Consider the following 22,459-nt stretch of genomic DNA (forward strand, 5'->3'; position numbering starts at 1 on the left):
CAAGGTTGCTGCTTTTACTGCAGGGAGCAACTCACCTGCAGGCCAAATGACCAAAGCTGCAGCTACCCGGGGAACTGCTAAGACTGTCCAGTGTCAGGAGGTTTGTAATGGTAGCAGCCACAATGCCCGTTTCCACGGATTCTGGTTTCGTGCTGAAGGTGGCGTTCACCTGGGGTAAGAACTTGAGGCAGGAGAAGGATTTTGTGGACTCTAGCGCAGCAGGTAATTTTCTGGATTTAGGAGCTGCCCCTTGGTTTGACATGGTGCTGCGAGAGTTGAGCTAGTCTATGCCTGCAACTGTCTTGGATGGATGCCCCATAGGTTCCAAGCAGATCCAGCAATGGGCTGTCGTTTTACAGATAAGGATAGGGGATCCTGTTGAAAATATTAGCTTCTACATTATTGATGCTCCACTCATACCCCTGATTCTTAGGAACCCTTGGCTGTCCCAGCATAGCCCTTCTATGGACTGGTGGGAGGGGAGAATCATTGCTTGGTCCAGTCATTGTAAGAGGGTTTGTTTGCAGTGGGGTGTTCCAACACCTAGACTCTCCCATGACCAATAACCAGTATGGGGGCAGCCTTCATTGTGAGGAAACCTGAGATCTTCTGGAGGCCAAGTCCTGCACTCAAGGACGGACAAATTGGTTCCAGCTAACAAGACTGCGTGAGTCCTGACACTGTCTAGTCGGGACTGCCTAGGAACTAGAGACAGAATCATGCAGGGGAGGACCAAGGAGATGCCTGAGCATTCTGGAATGCTTGCAGCTAAGCCCAAGGAATCCGGCTGCCAGGTCTTGAGGAAGGGAAAGACTCCTTTGCGCTGCTCCTTGAAGCCTATTTCTGGGGGGGCGGGGGGGGTGGAGGTTTGTAATGCCTTGTTTCCATCGCCAGAGGATATGGATGAGGATTTGAATTAGGATTTGGTCACTGTTTCTTCAAGAGAGCTTCATGAGCTTAGGGAGAGGACTCTGAGGTCTGTCAAGTCACCCTGCCACCTAGCCTCTGAAGGAAGGTCTGGAGGAGACAGCAACACCCAAGCCAGCTGAAATCCCTTTTGTCTACAAGGACTTGGAGGAGACCTTCAGTAAGGGAAAGGCCTCAACTCTTCCACTGCCCTGACCCTATGACAGTGCTATAGACCTGCCGCCTGGTACTTGTCCTCCGCAGAGTCAATTGTATGCACTCTCAGACCCAGAGAAAAGTGTAATGGAAGAGTATATAAAGGAGGCTCTTGCCGCGGGCTTCATTCGGCCCTCCACCTCACCCGCCTGCACAGGATTCTTCGTACTAAAGAAAGATGGGTTTCTGCAGCCATGCATTGACCATAGGGGATTAAACTGCATAATGGCCAAGAATTGTTGCCCTCTTCCACTCATGAATACAGCCTTCACCATGCTCCAAGGAACAAGAATATTCATAAAATTAGACCTAAAGAGTGCATACAATCTGGATTGTATTAGGGAAGGCGATGAGTGGAAGACTGCATTCGATACACCGATAGGGCACTATGAGTGCCTGGTTATGCCCTTTGGCATTGCAAATGCTCCAGCCATTTCCCAAGTCTTTATAAAAGAATTGCTCTGGGATACTCTCCATAAGTATGCCTTTACCTACTTGCTGGTATCCTAATCTTCCAGGCAGGCCAGTTGGTCTTTTTCTTTAACCACTTTGATTTCATCTGAACTATTGTCAGGGGTCAAAGAACCAGAGCCAGGTGCTGTGTCCCGCCAGTTTGACCAACCAAAATGAGAAGAGCAGCCTGCCACCATTTTGCCCCAAGCCAGGGTCAACTGGTAGGTGAATTGACACTCTTGTCTGCAAGGCCCAAGAACAAAGGGAGATTCCCCAAGGACGGTCATCTTGGTCGGTGTTGTCCCAACTTCTGATCAGTCCCTGGTACTCCTATGGGGGCATGCATCAAGAATGACTGCTCACCATTGCCAGGACCCTCAAGTTTATCGAGAGGAGGTATTGGTGGCACAGAATGTTGAAGGAGGTTCAGCAGTACATGCAGGCACATGAGGTGTGTGCCTGAAATAAGGATCCCCGTACCCAACTTCAAGGGGTCCTCCACACCCTACTTGTTCTGGAAAGCCCATGGGCACACATCTCCATGGATTGTCAGTCTTCTGCATTCCAAGGGGAATACTGTCATCTTGGTAATTGATGACTGGTTTTCGAAAGCCTGCAAGGTCATTGCCTTTGAGAAGCTACCATCTGCGGCAGAGATGGCTGTAATTGACCTGGACCAGGTCTTCAGGATCCACAGATCCCTAGTGAACTTTGTCTCGGATCGTGGTCCACAATTTGCATCATATTGCCGGAAGGCCTTCTGTAAGCTGATAGAGGCAGGAGAAAGCCTTTCCTCTGGGTTTCACCTGTGGTCTGATGGCCAGGCAGAGTCTACCAGCCAAGATTTAGAATGTACCTTAAGATGCCTGGCCTCAAAGGCTTGATGAGTGGTGCAACCATCTGATGTGGGCAGACATCGCACACAACACCTTACAGCATTCGGTGCACGGATGTCACCATTTGAGTGCCAGTTTGGTTATCCTCCACCTCTCTCTGGAACAGGAGGCCAAGGTTAGGGTCCCGGCAGCCAAAGATCTCATCCAACGCTGCAAGCAAAAATGGATTAGGGCAAGAGAGATTTTGCTGGCCTCTACCTGGAAGGCAGAGACCAAGGTGAATTTGAGGAGAAGATGGGCTCGCTTTATAGCCTGGGCTGTTCACTCATAATCTGCCTCTCTGGGTAGAATCGAGAAAGTTGGCACCCACATTCATTGGACGCTTCAAAGTCTTGAAGATTGTAAACCTGGTGGCTTACACCTTTTAATTCCTCAAGTCCATAAAGATCAATCCCACCTGCCACATCTCTAAATTAAAACCTGTCTGCACCAGCCCCCTTAGCCCCACCACCATCAGCCCCGCCACCTCGCTGGTTTATGGATGGGGAGCAGGTCTCCACGGTGTGACGACTTTGGGACTCGTGGTTCAGAGTGTTCGGCAGTATCTCATGGACTGGGAAGGATTCAGATCAGAGGAGAGGTGCTGGTTTCCTAAAAGAAACGGCTCGTATCTGGCTCTCATTCAGGACTACCACTGCTGCCTCTCTGAGCAGCCAGGGCCGTCAGGAGTTGGTTGTAGGGGAGGGGATCCTGTTACGAAACACTCCCAGTCACACCGGCTTCTGGGATTTAGCTGCTCAATCTCTGGAGCATGGTTACTGACACAGCCCCTTTAAGGGTTCAGGACAGTCCCGCTAATGTTTATGAAGATTTGGGTGCCAAGAATTGAGTATTTAAGGAACACCTGAACTGAAGTTCGGCACTCAATCGTAAGTTCTACTAGTGAATTTGTCTGGTGTTCTTTTTGTGCTACGTTTTTGATCCAGTTTGATACAATCTTGATCTTTGCCTCAGATACTCCAGTATTTGGGCCCAAGCCATCCTCGCCAAGGGCTCTCATCACAAATTCATGCCAATCAAGATGACAATCCAAGCTGGTCGCATTTGCCCTACTGTTGGCATATGTGCGCACCTGCATTCTAGTTCTTGATTTTCAAAACCTGGGAAAAAGACAATGTACATTTATCCTGTCTATAAGACCTCAGCCTCCTATGCTCCAAGGAAAAAGTAGTCCTAGTTTGACCAACCTCTTCTTAAAATTCAGTCCTTCGAGTTTTGGCAACATCCTTGTTATCTTTTCTGCACTCTATTCAGTTTAATAACATCTTTCCAATTGCAGGGTGACCAATGCTGAACACAATATTTGCCTCAAGGATATTTTGTACAACTGTAGCATAATCTCCCAATTTATAAACACCGTACCTTGGCTGATGAAGGCCAGTGTACCAGAGCCTTTCTTTACCACTGTCTACATGTGACTCCACTTTCAGAGAACCATGCATCTAGGCTCCAAAGTCCATACAGCACACTCTAGGGCCTTGCCATTTAATGTGAAAATCCAACCTTATTTTAACTTTCCAAAATGCAACATCTCCCCAAAAAACTTAGTCAAACTAGTGAGGCAAGATTTCTCCTAATCAGTGCAAATCTTTCCAAATATACATTAGTCCTGTCCCTGAGATGGTCTTCTCCCCTGCCCCTCAGATGTTTCCAGACAATTAATGTTCATCACTTTATAATTACTTGGCTTATCCATGCTATGTTTCTTAAGTTAAAAAACAACATTAACTAACCTCTAGTCTTTGGTATCTCACCTGTAGCCAACAAAGATTTTTGTTAGGATTTTAGCGGTCGATTATTGATTATTAATTGCTTACTTCTCATGGCATCCTGGAAGAGATCTGATCTGAGCCTGGGAATTTAACCACACTAATCTATTCTACTCCTCCTTAATACTAACATGCTTCAGACAATCAGTGTACTATTTTCAAAACTTGCTGTCATCCATGTCGTTCTCTTTAGTAAATATAGATAAGAAGCATTCATCTAGGACCTCCAACTCCACATGTAGAATACACCCTGGGCTATGAAGGAGACCTACTCCAACCCTAGCTGTTGTCTTGTTCCTAATATAGTTAAAGAATGTCTTTGGATTCTCCTTCAGACATTGCATTTTTTCTAATAACTTAAGCATATATCTGACATTTCTGCTATATTGGGTGCCATGGTGGTTAGCACGGCTCTGTTACAGCTTGGGGTGTTCTGGAGTTTGGGGTTCAATTCCGGTGCTGTAGTGTAAGGCGACTCTGTATATCCTCCCTGTGGAATGCATGGATTTTCCCTGCATGCTCCAGTTTTCTACCACAGTCCAAAGATGTACCTGATCATGAAAAATTATTCCGTTATTAGCTTAGGTTTGATGAGGGCTGTAGGGTTGCTGAGGCGACATGGGCTGGAAGGCCCTGCCCTGCATTAAAGATTGTAGTTGGGATCCTACAAATAATGTTTATGCTTTTGGGAAGAAAGAAGCCAATGAATATCACCCTTGATAGCAAAGTCAAATTGGTCAGTTCCGAGTTTTGAATTATGTGACTGGCGTGGATCCATTAGGTTTCCCATGAAGAAATTAGAGAGTAAACAGTTTCTTGCACAATTAATGGCCAATTTGTGTTGAAATACCCTTGTGTGCTCTTTTGCTCATCTTATTCTGGAGCTGAAATGGCATTATACCCGCAAACTGGATGTTTCCTTGCAGAACAATCAAAAGTGATATCTATACAAAAAAAATCAGCTAGGTACTTTAGGCCTTTTCTTTTGCAGCAACATTACAGTCTCCATCAACAGAGGAGGATAGCATTGATATTGCACCTTACAATGACATCCAAGGGTTGTGTGTCCCTCTCGTTACCAAGACAGATAAGTTTTATTTGGCTATGAAATAACTAATCAGCAATTCATTGCAGAATTTTACTGTTCTCGTATTTTATCAATGGAACTTTCTACTACCTTAAGTAATTTTACAGGATTGGCTAAATTTCAAGATGATAGAACATTAATTCTAAGATGACCTGTTTATTTCCTCTGCACGATGTTCCACACTGACCACCGCCTGATGGACTTGTGCTCAAAGGTGTTTATTTGGAAGTACTCTTCTCTGTACTATGATGTTGCCATCTTTTGCTCTATCCACGGCAGATTGGTCAGCATTGACGACCAGTTAGAGTGGGCATTGGGAGTCAGTCAACTACAGGAAGAGCAAGGTCTTGTTCTTTGGCTGATGGCCTAACTGATCCAATGCCCTGTTCACCATCAGCTCTAACTTCCTGAAGATGCTGGAGATCTGGTTCAGAAGGGCTTGAATTAGCTGGAGCAGGTTGGGAAAGTAAATCAAAAACTGAGTCTGTGGAAATGGTGTTCTTTGTCACTAACTGGAAATAACTTGGTTATCAGGTGTGATTAGTTCTCAGGCAGCTTAATTTGACATAGGTGTGGCCTATTCCTTTCTTCTCTGCCTCAGTAATTACCTGGGATGTCCTCCAGCTTATCTGGGGGTCAAAGGTGGAGGGAGTGCAATGGGTCATAATGCACAAATCCTCAGAATGGGAGCAAAAGGGTACCCAATGTTATCCTTATCCTGATAACTAACTTCATGTGTGGTTGCATCAGGCAGTGTGTTGACCTAATGTATGAAGGCACCAAGTGTCACTACGCTCTGAGGTTCTACCTGTCCCTGGTGTTGCAAAAGATGGGCCTGGCTTCTTTACTGTACAACAACCCAGTCAGCTAGACATTGCCACATGACCCCATGAATCATTAGCGTACGTTTTCCAAATAGCATATAAGCAAGGAGCCAAACATAACCAGAGGGATGATCTGATAGTTCAGAACACACTGACAATGACAACAGAATGAGTGCTCAGAATTAGAAGTTAAATGTTTAAATTAGAAGATAATAGCTTTTACTCAGGCTGGAGTGTGGCAGAAAATTCTCAAGTGGAGGTAACATTATGAACCAGTGTAACTAAGCATGCATGCCATTGCTTGCAAGGGGTAACCTCCTTCCTTCCTGTGCAGAAAGCCAATATATCTTTCTCGGATTTGATATCACATTTGAGAGTATGCCTGTTGCATGCCACTTTGTTTCATCTTACTAAACATTTGGGCTTCCTTTAATCTCCCTAGGCTGATATTACAGGAAGCTTCAGTGTCAGCAGATTATTTTCTTGGCCCCTATCCAAACTGATACATCTCAAATGTGACTTTAAATGGTATTGGAGACGATGAGCACATGGGTCTCAAATGTGATTGAGCTGGCTCTGCCAAAGTATTACTCCAGATTATTCCAGATTTTCCTCCATCCTTCAAAACTGTGAGATGCAAGGAGGACCATCTTCAGTTACTCACTTGTTCTCTGCTCTCTTCCTCTGCTGAAAGTCATAGAAAATTCAAGAGCAAGTGCAAGGCATGTATTCATGTTATGATGAAATGTATTTGATGAGCATTTAGGGATCATGAAACAGCAGGTTGAAATGAAAGTTGCGATTGTTAAATGTGCTTGTGAAGATGCATGTAGAACAGGAAAGATAGATGGTGTGAATGTTAAATGAGTAGGTGTGAGGGTGACATGACAGAATGAGGATGAAAATTGTATGCATAATAGATGCTGTGAGATGTGTTGCAGAATACATCTTCCATTATTTGATTTAGCAATAAGGTATATTGTGCACTGAATCTAAGAGCATGGGAAAGGTTTCCATTGTTTGACTGCCTTTGCCCATTCCAACCACATCTCAGTGTCAGCAGTTGCCTCCTTCTTTTACTGGGCACTGGTACCTCTATCTGATCATGCACAGAATATGGACTGGGGTGGAGCCTGTGAATCTCCCAAATCCATTGTCCAATTTATGTTTGATCTCTGGCTCTTCCATGTTCCACATCTGAATTGGCCCATTAAATATCGGTGTTGAGGGTGTCATATGAGTCCTTAAAACACCTAGTGCCACAGATGGACAAGAAAAATTAGATTCTGCATAACAGAAGTCCACTAAATTATAAAGTAGCCATATGGCTGGGTTCTCCCTGTGATAACAAAATTTATTATCACTGATTTATCTGATGTGAAATTTGTTGCTTTGCAGCAGTAGTAGAATGCAAAGGCATAAAAATCACTATAAATTATAATAAGTAACTGGTGCAAAAATGAATAATGAGGCAGCACCATGGGTTCATGGACCATTCAGAAACCTGATGCTGGAGGGAAAGGAACTGTTCCTAGATATTTGTGTACAGGTCACAAGGCTCTGGTACCTCTTCTCTGAAGATGGTAACGAGAAGAGGGCAGGTACTGGATGGTCAGGCTCCTTTGCGATGAGTACTGCCTTCTTGCGCACTGCCTCTTGAAGAAGTCCTTGATGATGTGGAGGGGCGTGCCCGTGACGCAGCTGGCTAAATCTACAACTCTCTGCTGAGGCTTGCAATCATATGTACTGGAGCCTCCACACCAGGCTGTGATGTGATCAGCCAGAATGCTCTCCATGGTAGAGCTATTGCAATTTGCAAGTGTTTGGTGACATACCATACCTTGATAAATTCTTAATGAAGAAGCAACTCTTCTGGCCCGCTTCATGATTGCATCAATGGGTTGAGTCCAGGGTAGACCCTCTGAGATGCTGAGGCCTAGGAACTTGTAGCTGCTCTTTTCACCACTAACTCCTCAATGAGGACTACTGTGTGTTCTCCTGATTTCCCCTTCCCAAAGTCCACAATCAAACCCCCTCTCCCATATCCCTTTGGTCTCTAACTCAATATCTTGGCCATTTTCAATTGAGAAGGAGGATCAAATTCATCAGGGAGGTGTCCTCCAGTGTGAGCTTCCTTTAATCGCTAAATCTCATTTCAGAAAAGTGCAATTTACGTCAGTTCTGACTACTTAATACTCAGATTTATTCAAAGGCATGTGCCATGAAATGTGCAGAGAATGAATTAACATAATGTCAGCTAATGCTATTTTAGCCCATTTGTTGATTTCTGTTAAAGTTTCTTTGACTTGCTGGTCAAAGTTTAAATTCTGTGTTGACATTCAAGGGCACTTCATCTCCCACCACTTTTGCTCTTGGTGGTGATCAGGTCCATTTTGTAGAAATGTATTTCCCTTTGTGTCCTAGGCCACAAAGTCTAATTCAAAGACCTATACTGCGTGGTACTACATGAATGTTCATCATGCAGCTGTAGTATGTTGTATGGCTCTATTCTGTTATTCCATTTTAGATTTCAGTATGACAACGTTTTCTTACCATGCAATCCATAGGAGTGCCTGTAGTGTGTTGCTATCAGTACAAAATATTGAAAGAATTGTAAGGTAATCTAAGGGCTTTAAAGGGTGTGCAATACAAAGCATCAGGTTTTAGTGACATACTGCAACACACAATGCTAACATCTCAGGTCTGCCATCATTTGCCCTTTTTTTTAACAGAAGTTCCAATGGCTGTCGTGGAGGTGAGAGCAACATCTTAAATTATTCTGGATGATCGCTGGGGGATTAAACTCCAAGTACTAAGCACAATCCAGCATCCCTGTAATAAAACCAACAAATTCTGTCAGTATCTCAGCCATTAAGCCATGCAGTACAGTAACAGGCCCTTCCGGCCATCACATCCATACACCATCCATAAAGCTCTTACACACTAATCCCATTTGCCTGTGTTAGCAGTGTATCCCTCTATGCTTTGTCTATTTAAGTGTCTGAATCCCTTCTAAACATAGCTGTTACATCCAATTCCACTATGTCCTCTGGGACCAGATATATTTAGCCCTGTTGGATTGCACTGTTAAATAGTTTTTTCCCTTGTAGTTAAACATTCTAATGTTTGTTTGTATTTTATATAACAAGTTATATATTTGTAATTGTGTTTTTTAGTGGTTGCAGTTGCGGGTAGCACATTACCTGAATAGAGGCTATATTAATAGCTAATTCAAACAATGGAACTTGGATGCAATCTCTGTTATTATCAATTTGGAACAAGACTAAACAATACTGGTTCTGTCTCTTCATCTTTTTGTCTCTGTACCTCTCTCTCTCTCTCTCTCTCTCTCTCTCTCTCTCTCTCCCTCTCACCCTCATGCTCATCTTCTCTCTCCTCATTTCATTCCTGTGATGCTTAATAAACCATCATAAGCAACAAGTTTTATGCCTCATTCTTGATTTCCAAAGAACCTCAGCTCAAAAACATCATGATCCAACAAACCTCAGATTCCTAGTTGAACTTTTTTCTCTCATTGTAAACATGTAGCCCTTATTTCACATCTCTACCATGGATAAAGAATGTTTAACTATCTAACCTATCCATGTCTCAGTACTTTGGTCAGGCTACCCCTCAGCCTCGCTCATTCTAGAGAAAACTAGCTCAACCTATTCAGTCTTTCCCCATAATTAAAGTTCATCAATCCAAGCACCATCTGTCTAATTGAGTGGTGATCGAAATTGCATACAATATACTCCATCAGATATGAAATGAGGACTGTCCTTTATTCCTTTACCTGACCTGCTAAGTTTTTATAGCATTTTTTGCTTTTAATTTCAGATTCTCAGCATTCGCAATTTTTTTGATATCTAGCATCCTTGAAGTTTCAGAAACTCTTTGCTGCATTCTCTTCTGTCTATTTATAAATTTGCTATATGGTTCATTCAACAAAGAAAACAGAGGCCATTAGAGACTGCTAGGCATAAATACTCTCTCACTTTACTACTATTATCTGTTCTCCTATGCATAATGGAACTGAGAAAGTCAAAGAATGCAAAGGAAGAATAAAGAAATATTCAAGGATTTTGCAAGCAACAGGAATTCTGCAGATGCTAGAAATTCAAGCAACACACATAAAAGTTGCTGGTGAATGCAGCAGGCCAGGCAGCATCTCTAGAAAGAGGTGCTGTCGACGTTTCAGGCCGAGCCCCTTCGTCAGTACTAACTGAAGGAAGAGTGAGGAAGGGATTTGAAAGTTGGAGGGGGAGGGGGAGATGCAAAATGATAGGAGAAGACAGGAGGGGGAGGGATGGAGCCAAGAGCTGGAAAGCTGATTGGCAAAAGGGATACGAGAGGATCATGGGACAGGAGGTCCGGGAAGAAAGACAAGGGGTGGGGGAACCCAGAGGATGGGCAAGGGGTATATTCAGAGGGTCAGAGGGAGAAAAAGGAGAGTGAGGGAAAGAATGTGTGTATAAAAATAAGTAACAGATGGGGTACGAGGGGGAGGTGGGGCATTAGCGGAAGTTAGAGAAGTCGATGTTCATGCCATCAGGTTGGAGGCTACCCAGACGGAATATAAGGTGTTGTTCCTCCAACCTGAGTGTGGCTTCATCTTTACAGTAGAGGAGGCCAAGGATAGGCATGTCAGAATGGGAATGGGATGTGGAATTAAAATGTGTGGTCACTGGGAGTTCCTGCTTTCTCTGGCGGACAGAGCGTAGGTGTTCAGCAAAGTGGTCTCCCAGTCTGCGTCGGGTCTTGCCAATATATAGAAGGCCACAAGGATTTTGGGTTAATTTAGAACACAAGAGCATAGAAATTTGCACCACATTACAGTCCCTTTGGCCACAATGTTGTGCCAACCATGTAACCTACTCTAGAAACTGCCTAGAATTACCCTACCACAAAGCCCTTTATTTATCTAAGCTCCATGGACCTATTTAAGAGTCTATTGTATCCATCTCCACCACGGTCGCTAGCTGTGCATTCCATGCACCCACCACGCCCTGTGTGAAAAACTTACCTCTGACTTCCCCTTTGTACTTACCTTAAAACTATGCCCCCTTGTGTTAGCCATTTCAGCCCTGGGCAAAAGCCTCTGGCTATCCACACGATCAATGCCTTTCATCATTTCGTTCACCTCTATCAGGCCACCTCACATCCTCAGTTGCTCCAAGGAGAAAAGGCCAAGTTGCAGTATGTGGCAAAAGAACAGACATAGTGAGCTGAAAGAGTTCCATTTGAGCAATAATCTCATTAAATCTGATTCTATAACAAAGCAGCTGCAGCAGTGCATTGAAATTTCTGATGTGCGAGACTACAGATGCTACAAAAAAACTGCAGGGAGGAGTTGAGCAGATTAGGCAGTGTCTGTGGTGGGAAATGGAAATGGAAATTCAACGTTCAGGTCGAGACTCTTCATGTGGCTTGAAAGATAAAGGGTGATAGCCAGTGTAAATAGGTGAAGGGAGGGATAGAGCAACAACTGGCAAGTGATAGGTGGATGGAGGTGAGGAAGGGTGTAGATCAATGAAAGAGGAAAGAGTAGAAATAGCACAAAGAGCGACAGATGACGGAATACGAAGGCGGAGCATGGAGGGTTGAGTGAGTGATGGACAGACGGAATGGGTGGACGAACGGAAAGAAACGTGGCGACTGAGAGGTGGGTTTTGGAGGAACTGGTCAGATGAAGAGGAGAGAGAAAAAGGATAGAGGTGGAGCAGGTTACCTGAAATCAGAGAGTTCAATGCTCCCGCCATCGGGTTGTAGATGTATGTGTAAGGGTGCGTCCAAGTCTGACAAGTAACTGATTGCAGTCTAGAGCTTGTTACAGCTTTTTATTCAGGTGAACATCAGGTAATACAATTTGGCAGATCCGCCTTTGCTCAGGTTTCTAACTTTGAACCATCTCACATGATGATTTATGTATTTTTAGACAATAAAGGCATCCGTTAGTCTCATGAGACCATGGATCTGTGCCTGGAAATTCTTCCCTCTCCAGGGCACAGGCCTGGGCAGGGTTGTATGGAAGACTGGCAGTTGCCCATGCTGCAAGTCTCCCCTCTCCATGACACCAATGTTGTCCAAGGGAAGGGGAAGGGCCGGTACAGCTTGGCACCAGTGTCGTCACAGAGCACTGCGTGATTAAGTGCCTTGCTCAAGGACACAACATGCTGCCTCGGCTGAGGCTCGAACTCACGACCTTCAGGTTACTAGTCGAATCCCTTAACCACTTGGCCACGTGGTCTTATTAGACAATAAGACCATAAGGTATTGGAGTAGATTTAGGCCATTTGGCCCGTCGAGTCTGCTCCACCATTTCATTATGGCTGATCCATTTTCCCTCTCAGGCTAAATCTCCTGTCTTCTCCCCCATATTCCTTCATGCCCTGATTAATCGAGAATCTATCAACCTCTGCCTTAAGTATACCCAATGACTTCACTTTCACAGCCACCCGTGGGAATGAATTCCACAGTTTCACCACTCTGACTAAAGAAATTTCTCCTCATCTGCATTCTAAAAGGACTTCTCTCTATTCAGAGGTTGTGTCCTGTGGTCTTAGACTCTCCCACATGAAGAAACATCCTTTCCACATCTACTCTATTGAAGTCTTTTACTGGCTCTTTTCTGAGTGCATCTGACACTCATTTATCTTTCAGGTTGTTTAATTAGTATAAGAAAACCTATGTCATCAATAAACTGATCATTGCCATGTGGTCAGTTTAAGTAGATTTAAGGTAACAAGGAAAGGTTCTTCATCTTAGCCGGTCCCTTAGAATTGAAGATGGCTTGTTTCCATTTCAATTCTGTGGAGTTTAGAGGTGGCTGATGAGGTCAATATGATAACCACAGATTCCTCCACAGATGAAGCAACACGTCTTGGTGGAATGTGTGGAAGTTAGTTTGTGATGTGGTGCACTCTTACTGCTATTTACACTGAGCTTCTTGATACTCCCAATGCATGGACTTAAATCATTCAGGAACATGGATCATGGTTTTTAGGGATTCACAGAAGTCAGTGGGGTCTCTAGCATTTTTTAAAGAGGATTTGAGAATATCCTTGAATAATTTCCTTTTCCAACTGGTCATTTCTTGTTGTGACAAAGCTTTCAATAGAATATTGAACGTAAACTCAGTGGCCACTTTATTAGGTACACATGCACACTTGCTTGTTAATCAAATATCCAATCAGCCAATCACGTGGAAGCAACTTGATGCATGAAAACATGCAGATTTTGACCTTGGAATTATTGTTGGTGCCAGTTAGGGTGGTTTGCGTGTCTCAAAAACCGCTGATCTCTTGGGATTTTCATGCAGAACGGTCTCTGGAGAGAAAGCTGCAAAAACAACAAAAAAAAACTTCTTGTGAGCAGCAGTTCTGTGCTAATGAGAGAGGTCAGAGGAGAATGATTCAAGCTGACAGTAAAGCAACTGTTACTCAAATAGCAACAGAGCTGTGTAGAAGAACATTTCTGAATGCACAGCACATTAAAACTTGAAGTGGCTGGACTACAGGAGCAGTAGAGCATAAACGTATACTGAGTGAAGAACAGTACAGCAGAGTACAGATCCTTCCACCCACTATGCTGTGCCTACTTTTTAACCTACTCCAAGATCAGGCTAACACCTCCCTCCCATGTACCCTCCATTTTTCTTCCATCCACGTGCCTATATAAGAGCCTCTTAAATATCCCTAATGTAACGTGTACTCCTTTACCACCCTTGACATTTACCACTCCAATCTCCTTAAAATTACCCCATGAAATTGAAGGATTTTGGAGAATAAAAGATATTGGTATTACATTTCCAGTACTTTGAGGTGTCTCATTTAGTAGCTCACACAGATATCATGAATCAGTATTGCTCACAGACCATTTGCAGTTTTAGTCTTTAAACACTTTTGCTTTTTCATCCAAAGGTGATGATGAATTTCCTCCTGGATATCTGTTTTCACTGAAGTATGGAAGTGGACCACGTTGCCCAGGGTCTTTATAATGGGAGGGTGTAGTTATATGGCAGAAGGGTATGGGGAGAGGAATGTTGGCACAGGGCCTTTGTTTTAAGTTAATGCCCATCGTTTCATTAACTCTGGTGAATAAATGAGCAATAACTCGATGTTGTCCTTGTATATGCACATATGCAAGTATCAGTAATGAGCTACTTTTTGATTCATTACTTTGGGCTGATATTGGGTCTGGAGCAAAGGTGCCGAATGTTGTGACTGTGAACAAAGTCACTGGGATACACTGAAGCTGGTGATAAAGAAATATTTATTCAGCACAACAAGAAGGTATCATTGGAGATACTCTTGGTAGAGGCTCCCAAACCCAATATTACATGATATTTTTAAATGCCAAAGATCAAAGGTAGTGGCAGGACAATTCTATGGTTACAAAGTATATACAATGCTTCCTTCGAACTACATATAATTTTCAAACATCTAGATCTTCTCACCAACATTCCAGACACCCAAATTCATGACTTTGGGCTGCATTCATGAATATGCAGACTTCTCAGTCAATGGGATGTTTCTTGGTTTGCAATTGACCCTAGTCTGCAGCTCCAAGAATAGCATTATTCTGAGTTGCTTTTTAAACTCAATCTATAATTCACATTCAGGTCTGAAGACAGGTTGGCATTGAAATTAATATTTGCTGTATACCAGGATTCCAGAATATGCCCTAACACTGACATTGGTTCTGGAGTGAAGGCAACAAAGATTAAAGTTTCCTAGGCTCTATGGATTAGCTGTTTTCATGCAAAAATCTTGTTGGAGATGAGGTGCGGCACTGTGTTGAGAAAACCAAGAAACGTGTTTCGGGTGATGGCACAATGAGAGTGGGTATGCTGTCGATAACTTGGTTATGATTGTGGTCTGCATGGCATTACAAAGGAGATGAAAAATTTCTATGAGTGTTATATTTGAGAAGGATGCTCCCCAGACCCTCTTGAATTATGGAGTAAAAGGGTTCAAAACAACCTAGAATAGTGGCTGGTGATATTTTCTCAGTTATTCTTGGAGTTGATGCACGATATTCTACATGTTGTGTCTCTGGATTGACAGAATCTGCTCTGAGGTTTGGGAGCAGCTCTTTGACCACTGAAAGAATCAGTTGAGGGATGTGATGACCAGTGACATTCCTTGTGGCAGGCAGCAGGAAAGACCCAGCGAATAGCCGATCGGGCATTGTCTCCTTTCGAGTCATAGAAACACTGAGAGATATACAGCATGGAAGCAGGCCTTTCGGCGGAATGAATCCAGGCTGATCATCAACCTCAGATTTATACTATCCCTACATTAATGCTATTCTACCTACAGTATATTCTATCAACTCCCATCTCACATCCCAGTTTCTACCATTCAACAACACCACCTACACACTAGGGGGCAATTTGGCATGGTACTGACTTGCAATTATTTGGGATATGGGACAAAACTGAAGCACCTGGAGGAAACCTACGTGGACACAGTGACAATGTTCAAACTCCACACAGGCAGCTCTCGAGGTCAGGATTCAACCAGGGTCTCTGGCACAGCCTGGCATCAGCTTTAGTAACAATACCGAGGTGCAACATACTTTCTCGAAGCAGGTCAGTTACAGTGTCTCTGAGGCTACCGTCTACTTTTCAGATGTGGGAAGTGATATTTGCAAATTTGTGACCAAAATTGCTCTCTTCTAAGTTAATGTCTTGAATGTTTACTATGAATACAGTCAGGGGGGCTAATGTCAAGGACAGAGTCAGGGTTGAACATTTCTATGAAGTGTTTCTTCTGGTGACTGTCATTCAGACCTTCCCTCCATTTTTGGCTGTCTGTAAGGTGGCCCCTTTGTTTTTTTTGCATCATATATGGTCCGGGTTGTACTGAAAGATATGTGGATGTCATGGTTGTCAGTGAGTTGCTGGACCTAAGGCCCTTGTTCCATTTATTATCTGTCTGTATTTCACAAATTTTCTGTTGGATCTCGGTCTTTGAGCTGTTTGTTTTTCCTTGAGACATGGTGGAGTTTCCAATCCAATCATATTTGGGGAAAATTAGCTCCTGGATCTCCTGGCCATTCCCATCAATCCAGTTCAGATGTTTTCTGGTAGCAAAGCCAAGAATCTTTTTGGAGGGTCTTCGGGATAATTCAGAACCCATGTCCACTGTGACTCTTCTGAGGGGAAGAAAAGTTTGGCACAGAGGCAGTCCCTACAGAGTCTTTAGCAGGTTATTCATATTTTCATCATTAATTTTCTCGTGGTATAGGTTCTGTTTCTATGGTTTGTAACGCCTTTGGCAATAGACCAGAGTCAGTGTGATACCTTGTGCAATGCAACAAATTAGGAATTAAAAGACAATGGAAATAACAGAAGGGAAAGATCAATTAGGTCGATGGCAGATGGCAAAAATTCAGAGATTGAAGGGCGCTCACCAGTCGTCACAAAAAAAATTTGGTTATGACAAGACAATGCTTCAAATCTATTGTCCTGAGGAAGGCTTTTTTAGATTCTTCTGCCATTAGCCTTTCCTTGAGTTAAGCTGAGGTCTAGGAATTTCTCCTGAGTGTCCTGTTCAATATCTATGTTTTCTGTTCATTGCTCCTTGAGGAACCATGGCAAGTTGGCTTTTGCACGTTTTCCATTACAACTGTTGGCACCTTTGATGAGTTCAATCCGCCGTCAAACGCTTTTAAACGCACTGGCTGTAGATGGCACGTTGATCAAAAACAGTCACTGTTCCTCCTTCCATGTATGGTGCTGGACTTGCTGAACGTTTCAAGTATTTTGCCCTTTGTTTCAAATTTCCAGGGCCTGCAGGTTTTTTTTTAAAATTTAAAGTTCTATTTTTCCCTTTATGGTTCCACTCCGGATTTTATTTTACAGCCCGTTCATAATCCGTTCCGTCTTTTCCTCCATACCATCCACACCTCGCAGCAGAATTCGCTGAGCTGGAGACGGAGCTTCAAACCAGCTGCATCCATCCTTCCCGTAGAACTGTCTCCACACTATGGGTGACAGATCCGCTTGCCTTCAAGGAGAGTACCATGACCTGCTTCCCTACCTCTCCCTCCCTTACTCTCAGATCTGAGACCGCCGAGGGGAAGAAGCGTATTGACACGGATTCTGGAACCAAGTCCTCACCCACCCGAGACTGATGTAGCCCAGAAGACACACATGCCGCGGATTTATTTTCTGGAAACTGAACGAGAGGGTATTTGAAAGTCGAGAGTGCCTCTGCTGCAGTACAGCCGGTATCTCGCCAGCTTGCGTAGGTCAAGTCAATCTCCTTCCATTTGTCATTTACAGCATCGATCCGGTCAACTTGAGAAATGTTCTAATCGGAAGCGGTCTAATTTTTTTTCTAGCCGAGATTCCTGGGACATTAACTAATAGTAACCTGTACGGTTCTTGATCCCTCACTTTGCTGTTACCGAAATGTTCTTGAATGCACCAGCCGCTCTGCCAGCACTTGAAACAGTCTCTATTTTTTTTGATGGGCGGCAGTGTTAAACAAGACACGATCCCGTGTGGTAATATTAACCACCTGTAAATCTGTGTATAAAGTCACTTGCAGAAATTCCAGCTCACCGACTGCGATCTTCTGTTTAGCGGACCCTGCTCTTAGGCGGATGGACAGGTTGCCAAGTTGGGAGCGCAATGTCTACGACAAGCCATGAGATCTCACAGCCTTGTGATTCCTCGGGTTTAATCAACTGCCTTGCGCCCTTCAAACTCTGAATTTTTGCCAGCTGCCATCGACCTGATTGATTTCGCGGCAGTTCCCGGAGTTACTTCTCGTCCGCGCTCGGGAGTATTGATGGCTTCCCTTCGCAGGGTGAAGGGGCTCCTGATTCTCAACCTTGTGGCCGTGGTGGGCTTCTTGCTCTTCCTGGCGAGGTGCAGGGTTCCCCTGAAGGGGTGGGAGTCGGTGCAGGCAGCGCAGAGCCGAGCCGAGTCCAGCAACCTGACATACCGAGGCGCGCCTCCTGTCCAACAGGCAGTGCTGAAGAGGCTGTCACTCCTGGAGGACATCGTCTACCGTCAACTAAATGGTAAGGGACCCTCCGGCAAATGCTCACACCTTCCACAGCGGCTCCTCCGTCACGCATTCAATACCCAACACTTTAGTCCTTTTTGAAAACTCGCAGACGCAGCAAGGTGACAACTGTAGCTCGGGGATAACACTTTTGTCTCTTTAAAGCCCAATTCCTAAACTGGGATACGATTGGTGATTTTTTTTTCGTAGGCAGTACCTTGTAATGGAGGGAGTTCCAGGTCCGAAGAGTGGGAGATGGGCGCACGGGAGTTCTTTTTATGGCATACTACCACAGATAGCTGGTTGACTCAGATCGAGGGCCATTGGTAAAGAGGTCCAATGGCAGCTGGAGACTATATTGCAATTCAAAGAGATGTACCGCTTTTCTGAAGAGATGTTAAGATCCAGCTCCCTCTTAGGTAGATGGGGATAATCCTCAAAGTCTATCGCTCGCTGGGAAGGCTATATTGCCATGACTATGTTACTGTTTCGGGGAACTTGATGTACAATTTGTGGGTTGTGTTTTGGATCGAAGAGGTACCTGCAGGCAAATAAGCTTTCATTGATTCCAAGGGATCATTGTTCCTCACTTCAGGTAAAACTAACCCGATGCATTCTATTGAAGTCAGGGTCTCCCGAAATGGCACGGGATGCACCAGACTAAGCTTTTGGCAGGGTCTGCATACCAGACCTTAATCTCCTGAATGATGTTTAATTTGGCCTCAGCCTTGTGGTAATTCCATGGCCAGATTATTTTATTGAAGAACCCATCGGATGGGTCATTCCGGAGGCTCAGTGTGTGCCACTTCTGTGAGCTGGAACATGAGGATATGAAGGAGTCAGGCATTCAGCCCCTCATACCTGCTTCACCATTCATAAGGCCATGCCTGTTTTTTGATGACAGGGACACTATGCTAACCGTTTATCGCTTTAGTCCCTTAATATCCAACAATTTATTATCTCCCTCTTTAATATACTCATCAGCAGAACCTTTGCAGTCCATTTGACCAAACCATTCCATAGACTCACTGCCTTCTAGTTGAAGAAATTTCATCTCTGCACTGATGGCTAGTCTGTTAATATGAGACTCTAACTCATGGTTCTCGATATTCCAGCATAAGAAAACATCATTCCTCCAACTGCACTGTGAAGTCTCATAAGAGATTTGCATGTTACAGTGAGATCAGCTCTCATTCTTGTATAATCTTGATGGTACAGATTTAGATTCCTTGAAGGATGTTCATGGGACAAATGCTCCAACCTGGGATCATTATGATAAACCCTTCCTTGCACTTCCTCTATTCTAAGTATATTCTCCCTGAGGGAGGGAGACTAGACTTGCACACAGTATTCCAGATCAAATAGCCTTCAGGATATCTCGTATCCTCTTGCAATTAAGTATTTTTTGTGTCTTCCATGAAGACAGACACAAAATATATGTTTTCTTGTTCCACTACAGTATATAATTTCCCCTGTCTCAGTCTATAAGGGATTTACATTAAACAGAGATAATTTATATCATTTCTACGTGTATTCGTTCACTTTTATGTTTCTTGCCAGCTTATTCTTGTATTTTACTTTTACTCTATTCATGTCTTGGTTATTCATTCATGAATGCTGATATTTTCCTAGTCTATAGGTTTACTACTCCATTTGGCAACAGTATAAGTCTTGTATTTATTTTCTCTTGAAAGCTGTGGTTATACCACTTTTCCTGTTGAGTTTTTGTGCTTTGAAGAGACAATGTTTTGATGTTCACTATGTATTAATTACTTATACTTGAGGTTTTGCTCATACACACTACCATACAATCTATCCTACTATCATAGCCAGTAACCACTCTAATTGCTTTGTTCAAGTTTTTTAAATATTTTTTTCAGATTGTGCTAAATCGCCTTCAGTCTTTATGTAAAACTCTGTCATATTATGATCACTTTTCTCTGCACTACCAGTTTACTAATTAACTCTTTCTGATGGCATAATAGAAAGTCTAAGATAAATTGTTCCTGAGTTATTCTTCAATCCACCATCTCTTATACACTCCATACATTTACCATCCATGCTGTAATAACAAATTGTTTTGCAATTGTAGATTAAGGAGTTCCATAATTATTGTACTAGTTCTGTTACCTGTGCTTCTAATTTCCCAAGTTAAACTATGCTCAATTTGGCACTACCATTAGGAGCCTGCAGACAATGTCTACCAACTTTATCTGTCTCTTGCTGCATTTTAATGCTACCAAAAATGATTCTGCCTCTTCATTTTCCGAGGTCTTCCCCCTCCTTTGTATTTTTCCCCAGTCTTCATTATTGCGGCAACCATTTCTACTTGTAGTATTTCCTATCTGTTCTATATACTAAGTATCCCAACCTTGGTCTCTCTGCAAGTACAACCCTGCAATAGTTATTTGATCAAGGTCGTCCATCTATTTCTGTGATTAATTCATCTACAGTATATTGCTGAGAGTGCTGCATGCATTCTGATAAAGTACCTTCAATGTTGCCTTTTTGTCATTTTCCCTGTTCTGACTCCAATTGGAGCTAAATTTTGAGAGCCACAGAGGTATATAGCACAGAAACACTCTCTTCATCCCATCTCATCCACTCCAACCATAATGTCTGTTGACACTAATCCAATGTTCCTGCATTAGACCCATATTCTCCTACTCATTTTCTATCTAAGTACCTTTCTCTGTTACGTTTGTTTGCGCCGTCTCTTCCTGACAGGTTTTGCTTACCATTCCCTATTTTGTTACCCTGTATAATTGCAATATATTTTCTCTTCAACTTTCTAACTTCACTGCACACTACCCATCCCTCCTTCCCCAACTCATGGGTCCTGAATGAAGACCAAGCCTCAGGGGGTGGAACCTGCTTCCAGAATCAGTGACAATGTCTACCGAAGTAGCAAGGCATTCAGAGGTATTAATGCATAGTTTAGGTTAATTTAAATAATTTTAACAAATCAAAAATACTTTGAATAAATAAAAACAAAACAAATTTAGTTAAATATACACTGAACCCTATGAAAATTATACAATGAAATAAAGAAAAATAAAGATAGGTAGCAGACACCAAAGGCCCCTTAACTACCAGATTTTTTGAATAACTCTTCTCCATTAAATAATCATCTTCTTCAGCATCCCCTCCAGATCAAGGATAACTTGCTTCTATTCTGGTATTGCGGTTTCTGAGGTGGCTAATGAGCCAGTCTGGGAAGTGCAGAAGGAAGATGATGTGGACAAGATGAGTGAGTAGCTTTGGAAATGGTGTTATCCTTCTGCTGCTGCACTGTGTACTCCCAATTCATAGCCTCAGTGTTCTCACTATCATTGTGAATGTGCTCGAGGGTCCCAGGAATCAGTGGGGATTTCAGCATATTTTTGAAATTTTATCTCTGTCTGCTGTGATCTCTTGTGATAGAGTTTGTAATAGCATGTCTGCTTAGGGAGTCTGGTTTTGGGCATGTGACTGATGTATCCAAGCCAACATAGGTGATCAAGAATTATTAGGGCCTTAATGTAGGCAATTCCGGCTTGGAAGAGGGCACTGAAGTGAATTAGCATATCCTAATTGTGACTATTTTGCCGAAACAGTGAGAGTGGTATTTTACCTATTATTTAGAAGGTCTGCTGTAGTTTGCACAGGTCTAAGGAAGGTCCAGGAAGATATAGACCACTTCTAACTGACAGACATGAGCTCTGAGTTCATGTTCTTTAAATACCCATTTTCCTCAATTGATTAAAGCTTGTGCTGGTGGTGAATTTCACTTTCAAGTCTGCCTTTGCAGAAAGCTGGTTCTTAAGATATATACTCAGTAGCTGCTTGTATTAGTTATCTCCTGGACCTAATAATGTGGCTGCAGACTCTATGTTCATGATCTTCTGCTGGTGTAGCCCATCACTTCAAGGTTTGATGTGCTGTGCATTCAGAGATGCTCTTCTGCACACCACTGTTGTGATGCATGGTTACTTGAGCTACTGTCACCTTCCTGTCAGCTTGCACCAGTCTGCCAATTCTCATCTGACCTCTCTCATGAACAAGGTGTTTCTGCACATAGAACTGCCACTCACTGGATGTGCTTTTTTCCCTTCTTTTTTGCATCATTCTCTGTAAACTCCAGAGAGTGTTATGTGTGAAAATCCCCAATCAGCAGTTTCTTAGATACTCAAACTACCCTGTCTGGCATCAACAATCATTCCACAGTCAAAGTCGCTTAGATCACAGCCCTTTCCCATTCGCATGTTTGATCTGAACAACAAATGAACCTCTTGACCATGTCTGC

At 43.2% G+C, this 22,459-nt stretch overlaps 1 protein-coding gene across 1 annotated transcript in view; it reads left to right on the top strand.

The window, feature by feature from the left end:
- Positions 1 to 17,087: 17,087 nt before the first annotated feature.
- galnt17 (polypeptide N-acetylgalactosaminyltransferase 17) overlaps positions 17,088 to 22,459 on the top strand; it is a 477,425-nt gene continuing 472,053 nt past the window's right edge. The window contains exon 1 of the mRNA XM_063031853.1: positions 17,088 to 18,190. Coding sequence (XP_062887923.1) covers positions 17,956 to 18,190 — 235 coding nt within the window. The 5' untranslated portion in view covers positions 17,088 to 17,955. The remainder of the gene's footprint in view (positions 18,191 to 22,459) is intronic.

Source organism: Mobula hypostoma, chromosome 23, assembly GCF_963921235.1.
Source record: "Mobula hypostoma chromosome 23, sMobHyp1.1, whole genome shotgun sequence".
NCBI lineage: Eukaryota > Metazoa > Chordata > Chondrichthyes > Myliobatiformes > Myliobatidae > Mobula > Mobula hypostoma.